Source organism: Sebastes fasciatus, chromosome 5, assembly GCF_043250625.1.
Source record: "Sebastes fasciatus isolate fSebFas1 chromosome 5, fSebFas1.pri, whole genome shotgun sequence".
Taxonomy (NCBI): Eukaryota; Metazoa; Chordata; class Actinopteri; order Perciformes; family Sebastidae; genus Sebastes; species Sebastes fasciatus.
The window spans coordinates 287,888-297,730 of record NC_133799.1 but is presented as its reverse complement, the minus strand read 5'-3'; the positions used below and the strand labels follow the sequence as shown (position 1 = coordinate 297,730).

Genomic DNA, 9,843 nt, shown 5'->3' with positions numbered 1-9,843 from the left:
CTCCAGTGGGCCCGGTACATGAATCAGACCCGTTAGTGGGTGTTGTTCTGTGCTCTCAGATTCTCTGTGGTCCGGTCTGGTCTCCATGGAGACGGCAGCTTTGTTCTGGATCCTTTGAGTCCAGAAACTGTGGAGCTCAGCAGAGTTCAGCTGGTCCACTTCAACAGCAGCAACAACCCGTTACTAGTAAACTACAGGTTCTGTTCGGTTCTGTTACTGTAGAGGTTCTGTTACTGTACAGGTTCTGTTCGGTTCTGTTCGTCTCTCTAACAGTATTAATGATAACTGATGAAGTGTTTCTGTCTCTCAGACTCAGTGAAGCTCAGCAGGACCGACAGCAGCTCCTCTCAGTGAGTTTACAGACTGTCAGTGAACGCACACCACCTCTGATATACTGTATAAGTACACACCTATACACACATATATATATATATATACTGGATATATATATACATATACTCTGACTGTATAAATACACACATATACACACACATATATAGATATACAGTATGTATATATATATATATATATACATACTGTATATACTGTATATATATGAACATGTCTGATGTATAACCTCTGGTGAAAGCAGTTAAAGTGTCAGTTGATGTGTAACAGGTGAAAGCAGTTAAAGTGTCAGTTGATGTGTAACAAGTGAAAGCAGTCAAAGTGTCAGTTGATGGGTAACAGGTGAAAGCAGTTAAAGTGTCAGTTGATGTGTAACAGGTGAAAACAGTTAAAGTGTCAGTTGATGTGTAACAGGTGAAAGCAGTTAAAGTGTCAGTTGATGTGTAACAGGTGAAAGCAGTTAAAGTGTCAGTTGATGGGTAACAGGTGAAAGCAGTTAAAGTGTCAGTTGATGTGTAACAGGTGAAAACAGTTAAAGTGTCAGTTGATGTGTAACAGGTGAAAGCAGTTAAAGTGTCAGTTGATGTGTAACAGGTGAAAGCAGTTAAAGTGTCAGTTGATGTGTAACAGGCGAAAGCAGTTAAAGTGTCAGTTGATGGGTAACAGGTGAAAACAGTTAAAGTGTCAGTTGATGTGTAACAGGTGAAAGCAGTTAAAGTGTCAGTTGATGTGTAACAGGTGAAAGCAGTTAAAGTGTCAGTTGATGTGTAACAGGTGAAAGCAGTTAAAGTGTCAGTTGATGTGTAACAGGCGAAAGAAGTTAAAGTGTCAGTTGATGGGTAACAGGTGAAAACAGTTAAAGTGTCAGTTGATGGGTAACAGGTGAAAGCAGTTAAAGTGTCAGTTGATGCGTAACAGGCGAAAGCAGTTAAAGTTTCAGTTGATGGGTAACAGGTGAAAACAGTTAAAGTGTCAGTTGATGTGTAACAGGTGAAAACAGTTAATGTGTCAGTTGATGTGTAACAGGTGAAAACCGTTAAAGTGTCAGTTGATGTGTAACAGGTGAAAACAGTTAAAATGTCAGTTGATGTATAAAAGGCAGAAGCAGTTAAAGTGTCAGTTGATTTGTAACAGGTGAAAACAGTTAAAGTGTCAGTTGATGGGTAACAGGTGAAAGCAGTTAAAGTGTCAGTTGATGTGTAACAAGGGAAAGCAGTCAAAGTGTCAGTTGATGTGTAACAGGTGAAAGCAGTTAAAGTGTCAGTTGATGGGTAACAGGTGAAAGCAGTTAAAGTGTCAGTTGATGTGTAACAGGTGAAAGCAGTTAAAGTGTCAGTTGATGTGTAGCAGGTGAAAGCAGTTAAAGTGTCAGTTGATGTGTAACAGGTGAAACCAGTTAAAGTGTCAGTTGATGTGTAACAGGTGAAAGCAGTTAAAGTGTCAGTTGATGTGTAGCAGGCGAAAGCAGTTAAAGTGTCAGTTGATGTATAACAGGTGAAAGCAGTCAAAGTGTCAGTTGATGTGTAACAGGTGAAAGCAGTCAAAGTGTCAGTTGATGTGTAACAGGTGAAAGCAGTTAAAGTGTCAGTTAAGGTGTAATAGGCGAAAGCAGTTAAAGTGTCAGTTGATGTGTAACAGGCGAAAGCAGTTAAAGTGTCAGTTGATGGGTAACAGGTGAAAGCAGTTAAAGTGTCAGTTGATGTGTAGCAGGTGAAAGCAGTGAAAGCGCTCCAGGTCTCTATATGCTCAGGGCTTTGACTGGCTGACGTTGTTTCCCATCATGCTTCAGGAGAAGAGGAAGTGGCAGACAGAGATCGAGAACAAGAAGCGTCAGCTGGAGGACGACAAGAGAGCTCTGCAGCACCTGAAGGTGAGACAGAGAGATACCTGGTTAAATAAAGGTCAAATAAAATAAATAAGAGACAGATGTTTCTTCTTCCTGATTTTACTTCCTGATTCTACTTCCTGTTTCTACTTCCTGTTCAGTCGAAGGCCCTGAGGGAGCGCTGGCTGCTGGAAGGAGCGCCATCTACTGGACCAGAACATGATGACGCGAGGAGACAACTGGAGCAGGACGAGGCCAAGACCAGGACCCTGGAGGAGACCATCAACAGGTCTGATCTGATCTGAGTTAATCTGGATTAATGTAAAACAGATTACAGTAGTCGGAGTACGGTAATCAGATTACAGAGACAGATATTACAGTACTCGGATTACAGTAGTCAGATTACAGAGACAGATATTACAGTACTTGGATTACAGTAGTCGGATTACAGTAGTCAGATTACAGAGACAGATATTACAGTACTCGGATTACAGTAGTCAGATTACAGAGACAGCTATTACAGTACTCGGATTACAGTAGTCGAAGTACAGTAATCAGATTACAGAGACAGATATTACAGTACTCGGATTACAGTAGTCAGATTACAGAAATCAGATTACAGTAGTCAGATTACAGTAATCAGATTACAGAGATATATTACAGTAATCAGATTACAGAGACCGATTAGAGTAGTCAGATTACAGTAGTCATATTAAAGTAGTCAGATTACACTAGTCAGATTACAGTAGTCAGATTACACTAGTCAAATTACAGTAATCAGATTACAGTAGTCAGATTACAGAAACAGATTACAGTAGTCATATTACAGTAATCAGATTACAGAGACAGATATTACAGTACTCGGATTACAGTAGTCAGATTACAGAGACAGCTATTACAGTACTCGGATTACAGTAATCAGATTACAGAGACAGATAACAGTAGTCCGATTACAGTAGATTACAGATAGTCAAATTACAGTAGTCAGATTACAGATAGTCAGATTCCAGTAGTCAGATTACAGCAGTCAGATTCCAGTAGTCAGATTCCAGTAGTCAGATTCCAGCAGTCAGATTCCAGCAGTCAGATTACAGTAGACAGATTACAGTAATCAGATTCCAGATTAAGGTTTAATTTAGTGGATTGTGGATGAAGTTAAAGTGAATATTCAGCGTGTGCGTGTGCGTGTGCGTGTGCGTGTGCGTGTGTGTGTTGCAGGTTGGAGGAGGAGCTGGTCAGTTTGGAAACAATAACACACACTATTGTGAGTACACACACACACACAGAGATTATAGTAATCAGATTACCCTACACTAGTGGAGCTCTGGTGCTTTAGACAGCAGACTGTTTCTTTGTATTTTATTTTGTAGTTTTGGATTGCAGTTTTTTCTGTTTCCTGTTGGACTACAGTGACTTTATTTTGAAGTTGAGCTTCCTGTCTCTGTACCAGCAGGTGTCATCAGGATCAGTGAAAGGTACATTCCTTCTTCTCTTGTTGGTGTTTTGTTGTGTAGTTGTTGTGTTTCCTCTCAGCGGCCCTTTCTCATTTCCTAGTTTGGACCTCCTTGGTTCCTTTCCTCGCCTCCTCGCCTCCTCTCCTCGCATCTTAGTCCCGCCCACACGGGGAGATGCACGCGGAGGAGGCTAGGAGAGAGACTATTTATGATATACACACTGACACACTTCCGTCTGTTTATATGACAACATGTTTATTAATAATAATAATAATAATAATAACTCTCTCTGATCAGCTGTAGAGGTCAAAGGTCACAGCAGCCTTCAGCAGGACAGAGCTGCAGCCTCACAGCAGATAGTTCAAGGTGAGACGCTACTGTGTTCTGTAATCAGATTACTCTGGGTCATATTATAGTAGTAGATTACTGTAATCTGATTACAGTAATCAGATTACAGATAGTCAGATTACAGATAGACAGAATACAGATAGACATATTACAGATAGACATATTACAGATAAACAGATTACAGTAGTCAGATTACAGTAGTCAGATTACAGATAGACAGATTACAGATAGACAGATTACAGTAGTCAGATTACAGTAGTCAGATTACAGATAGACAGATTACAGATAGACAGATTACAGTAGTCAGATTACAGTAGTCAGATTACAGATAGACAGATTACAGTAGTCAGATTACAGATAGACAGATTACAGTAGTCAGATTACAGATAGACAGATTACAGTAGTCAGATTACAGTAGTCAGAATACAGATAGACAGATTACAGATAGACAGATTACAGTAGTCAGATTACAGATAGACAGATTACAGATAGACAGATTACAGTAGTCAGATTACAGATAGACAGATTACAGTAGTCAGATTACAGATAGACAGATAACAGTAGTCAGATTACAGATAGACAGATAACAGTCGTCAGATTACAGATAGACAGATTACAGTAGTCATATTACAGATAGTCAGATTACAGTGGTCAGAAAACTGACTGAAAGGATCACAGAGAAAGATGAAACCTTGTGATGACCTTCTGATGACCTCTCTGTGCCCGCCTCCTTTCTTTCCCATGAGCCGTTGCAGAGGTCAAAGTTCACAAAAGCCCTCGAATGAACAAACCGAGAGAGGCGACGGAGGAGATGAAGAGAGGTGAGTCACAGAGGGACTCAGAGAGACTCCTTCTGAAACCAGAGAAACTCCTTCTGAAACCAGAGACTCCTTCTGAAACCAGAGAGACTCAGAGTGACTCCTTCTGAAACCAGAGAAACTCCTTCTGAAACCAGAGACTCCTTCTGAAACCAGAGAGACTCAGAGTGACTCCTTCTGAAACCAGAGAGACTCCTTCTGAAACCAGAGAGACTCAGAGTGACTCCTTCTGAAACCAGAGAGACTCCTTCTGAAACCAGAGAGACTCAGAGTGACTCCTTCTGACACCAGAGAGACTCAGAGTGACTCCTTCTGAAACCAGAGAGACTCCTTCTGAAACCAGAGAGACTCAGAGTGACTCCTTCTGACACCAGAGAAACTCAGAGTGACTCCTTCTGAAACCAGAGAGACTCAGAGTGACTCCTTCTGAAACCAGAGGGACTCAGAGTGACTCCTTCTGAAACCAGAGAGACTCCTTCTGAAACCAGAGAGACTCAGAGTGACTCCTTCTGACACCAGAGAGACTCAGAGTGACTCCTTCTGAAACCAGAGAGACTCAGAGTGACTCCTTCTGACACCAGAGAGACTCAGAGTGACTCCTTCTGAAACCAGAGAGACTCCGAGTGACTCCTGAAACCAGAGAGGCTCAGAGACTCCTTCTGAAACCAGAGAGACTCAGAGTGACTCCTTCTGAAACCAGAGAGACTCAGAGTGACTCCTTCTGAAACCAGAGAGACTCAGAGTGACTCCTTCTGAAACCAGAGAGACTCAGAGTGATTCCTTCTGAAACCAGAGGGACTCAGAGTGACTCCTTCTGAAACCAGAGAGACTCCTTCTGAAACCAGAGAGACTCAGAGTGACTCCTTCTGACACCAGAGAGACTCAGAGTGACTCCTTCTGAAACCAGAGAGACTCAGAGTGACTCCTTCTGACACCAGAGAGACTCAGAGTGACTCCTTCTGAAACCAGAGAGACTCAGAGTGACTCCTTCTGAAACCAGAGAGACTCCGAGTGACTCCTTCTGAAACCAGAGAGACTCAGAGAGACTCCTTCTGAAACCAGAGAGACTCAGAGTGACTCCTTCTGAAACCAGAGACTCCTTCTGAAACCAGAGAGACTCAGAGTGACTCCTTCTGAAACCAGAGAGACTCAGAGTGATTCCTTCTGAAACCAGAGAGACTCAGAGTGACTCCTTCTGAAACCAGACTCCTTCTGAAACCAGAGACTCAGAGTGATTCCTTCTGAAACCAGAGACTCAGAGTGACTCCTTCTGAAACCAGAGGGACTCAGAGTGACTCCTTCTGAAACCAGAGAGACTCCTTCTGAAACCAGAGAGACTCAGAGTGACTCCTTCTGACACCAGAGAGACTCAGAGTGACTCCTTCTGAAACCAGAGAGACTCAGAGTGACTCCTTCTGACACCAGAGAGACTCAGAGTGACTCCTTCTGAAACCAGAGAGACTCAGAGTGACTCCTTCTGAAACCAGAGAGACTCCGAGTGACTCCTTCTGAAACCAGAGAGACTCAGAGTGACTCCTTCTGAAACCAGAGAGACTCAGAGTGACTCCTTCTGAAACCAGAGAGACTCAGAGTGACTCCTTCTGAAACCAGAGAGACTCAGAGTGACTCCTTCTGAACCCAGAGAGACTCTGAATGACTCCTTCTGAAACCCGAGAGACTCTGAATGACTCCTTCTGAAACCAGAGGGACTCCTTCTGACACCAGAGAGACTCAGAGTGACTCCTTCTGAAACCAGAGGGACTCCTTCTGACACCAGAGAGACTCAGAGTGACTCCTTCTGACACCATAGAGACTCAGAGTGACTCCTTCTGAAACCAGAGAGAGTCAGAGTGACTCCTTCTGAAACCAGAGAGAGTCCTTCTGAAACCAGAGAGACTCAGAGTGACTCCTTCTGAAACCAGAGAGACTCAGAGTGACTCTTTCTGAAACCAGAGAGACTCAGAGTGACTCAGAGGGACTCGGTTGGACTCAGGGGGACTCAGAGGGACTCAGAGTGACTCAGGGGGACTCAGGGTGACTCTGAGGGACTCCGAGGGACTCAGAGGGACTCCGAGGGACTCAGGGGGACTCCGAGGGACTCAGGGGGACTCAGGGGGACTCAGGGGGACTCCGATGTGTGTAATTAATATATAATAATGAACAACACTAAAGTGTCAGAAAACAAACATGATGGTCGCCTCCCGTTAGTCGGCGTCTGTCCATCACTATGGACTGGACCCAAAGTCTGTAGACCTGGTCCAGGTCACAGCCTTAGACCTGTAGACCACCAACAGCACAGGTTAGCAGCAGTAAGGGGGTCAGAGGTCGCAGCACGTCGACAGGAAGGAAGAGTTCAGGTTTATGTGTCTTTACCTGTAACCACCTGTCTGTCTCTTACACCTGTCTGTCTGTCTGTCTGTCCCTGTCCTACCCGTCCTTGTCCAGCCATGTACTCGGTGGAGATTAAAGTAGAGCGGGACAAAGTGACGGGGGAAACCAGGGTTCTGTCCACTAACACCAGACTTCCTGTTGACCTCTCTCACCACGGGGTCAAAGTTTACGAGGACGAGAGAAAAGGTGAAAATATCAATAAAGACCTCCTCAAAGGGGGGCGGGCGAAAACCTGTTTACACCAGATACTCAGAGAGTTATAGACCCTCCTTTTCCTCCTCTTCCTCCTCTTCCCCATGTCTCTAACTGTGAAGCTTCAGGTGAAATGATGAAGGCCAAAAACAGACAAACTCAGACGGTCAGGTGACTGTAAGGTGACCGTCAGGTGACAGTCAGGTGACCGTCAGGTGACTGTCAGGTGACAGTCAGGTGACTGTAAGGTGACCGTCAGGTGACAGTCAGGTGACAGTCAGGTGACTGTCAGGTGACCGTCAGGTGACTGTCAGGTGACAGTCAGGTGACAGTCAGGTGACTGTAAGGTGACCGTCAGGTGACCGTCAGGTGACAGTCAGGTGACCGTCAGGTGACCGTCAGGTGACCGTAAGGTGACAGTCAGGTGACCGTAAGGTGACCGTCAGGTGACTGTAAGGTGACCGTCAGGTGACCGTCAGGTGACAGTCAGGTGACTGTAAGGTGACCGTCAGGTGACAGTCAGGTGACCGTCAGGTGACTGTCAGGTGACAGTCAGGTGACAGTCAGGTGACTGTAAGGTGACCGTCAGGTGACCGTCAGGTGACTGTAAGGTGACCGTCCGGTGACTGTAGGGTGACTGTCAGGTGACCGGCAGGTGACTGTCAGGTGACAAACAGACCTGATCAGGTGACATGTTGAGGTCAGACCTGAATGAGGAGGAAGACTCCAGCTGAAGGTCTAGTTGTTGATTGTGTGACATCACACAGCGTAGCAGCGAATAGTGTGTTTCTATTGGTCCTCCAGCTGTGAGCTGTAACCACCAGGTGTCCCGACCTGGACTCTGATCCTGATTCTGTGTCTCTCAGTGGTCCACGAGATGAACGGCGAAGACGGCGTCCAGCTGCTCAGCTTCTCGGAGGTCGAAGAACTCATTCACAAAGCCGACGAGGCCTCGATGATGTCAGAGACTATCGCCATGGTGACCTCTCTCCCGACGGCGGAGGTCCAGGAGGAGGGTCCCGAGCCGCCGCTGGAGGAGATCACCGGGCTGGAGGAGATCACCGGGCTGGAGGAGATCACCGGGCTGGAGGCCAAATTGAGCGGCGAGCCAAGCGTGGCCGAAGCGAGTGCCGAGAACCCCGTCACCATGGTGTTCATGGGGTACCAGAACGTGGAGGACGAGGACGAGACCAAGAAAGTTCTGGGTCTGCAGGGGACGGTGAAGGCCGAGCTGGTGCTCATCGATGACGCCAACGGGAAGACATCACCGGGCGGAGGGCAGGAGGAGGCCCCCGGCGCTCAGACACCGGCTCCACAACCACCCGTCTCCACCGCCCCACCACCCTCCACCAAACCCCCGGAGACGGCGACGATGGAGACGGCGATGACGAGGGGGACGAGCAACGGCAACAGGGCCGGGGAGGCGGAGGAGGTGAAGGGAGGAGCGGTGGAGATAAGAAAGGAGAAACCGCCATGTAAGTGCTGCAGCATCATGTGATCCTGCAGCATCATGTGACCCTGCAGCATCATGTGACCCTGCAGCATCATGTGACCCTGCAGCATCATGTGATCCTGCAGGAGGCGCTGCTTCCAAATATAATCATCTAAACATAAAAAGACTTCCAGGACAAAACCTACAGGAACTAAACTCCACCCACCGCCCTCAGCCTCTAACAACATGACATCATTTCCTGTTTCTTCATCCTCTGTTTTATAAAACCTTTCTTTACTTTTTTCTATTTCCTTGAAGCCTTTTTACTTTTGTACTGCTCAATCTGATTAGCTTAGCATTAGCATTAGCATTAGCATTAGCCATGCAGTCCTGAGACCTGTAACATGAACCTGCTCTCTCTCTTTAGAAGCTCCACCAGATGAAACAGTGGATTTTAGAGTTGTCTTAGTTTCATTTTCTAGCTTCTCTGCAGAGTTTCATCTTTCTGTTAGTCGGAGTTTTATAACCGAGAAAATAAAAGTGAGTCGATCGGAGCTCAACGAGTACGACTGGTTCTGTGTTTGTGTTTACAGATAACCATCACAGACTCCATCCCCTCAGTCACCTCCACCACCTCCATCACCTCCACCACCCATAGTTACCGTTGCTAAGCTGTCAGTCTCTCCGTACATCAGACCGCCACATACAGTACTTCACTAATGCCGGCATCAGACTCCAGGATATTTGTGTCTTTGACGATGGTCACCATGTCAGATCTAACGATCACAGCCATAAACTCTTGCAGTGTCTCGGTCGGGTGACTGGCAAGACTACACGTATGACCACGACCAATCACGGCACGTCATATTGCACGATCACGCGCAAATTCAGACGTCATCGGGGAGGCGGTTGAAGCAACTGTCGATCATGGCAACAGAAGCGTTGTGTGTGATGCTGGCGGTCTGGTGATGCTCCTGGGTGGCACAGAGAGGACGGTATGGGCTGTCCATACTTCAGTCCGTTTGGTTGTCCCAC

General features: G+C 46.1%; 1 protein-coding gene across 13 annotated transcripts in view; it reads left to right on the top strand.

Annotated features, from left to right (window-relative positions):
• Positions 1-9,374, top strand: part of palm1a (paralemmin 1a) — a 10,025-nt gene extending 651 nt beyond the window's left edge. Inside the window, exons 2-10 of one of the 13 annotated variants that reach the window (XM_074634399.1) lie at positions 311-350; positions 2,138-2,218; positions 2,335-2,462; positions 3,392-3,437; positions 3,624-3,648; positions 3,925-3,993; positions 4,722-4,796; positions 7,239-7,370; positions 8,243-9,374. In XM_074634399.1, the coding sequence (XP_074490500.1) occupies positions 311-350; positions 2,138-2,218; positions 2,335-2,462; positions 3,392-3,437; positions 3,624-3,648; positions 3,925-3,993; positions 4,722-4,796; positions 7,239-7,370; positions 8,243-8,874 (1,228 nt within the window). In that variant the 3' untranslated portion in view covers positions 8,875-9,374. Of the gene's footprint in view, positions 1-310; positions 366-2,137; positions 2,219-2,334; positions 2,463-3,391; positions 3,438-3,623; positions 3,649-3,924; positions 3,994-4,721; positions 4,797-7,238; positions 7,371-8,242 lie in introns of all 13 variants that reach the window. The other 12 variants (XM_074634396.1, XM_074634397.1, XM_074634395.1 and 9 more) reach the window with 12 other exon arrangements.
• Positions 9,375-9,843: the final 469 nt, after the last annotated feature.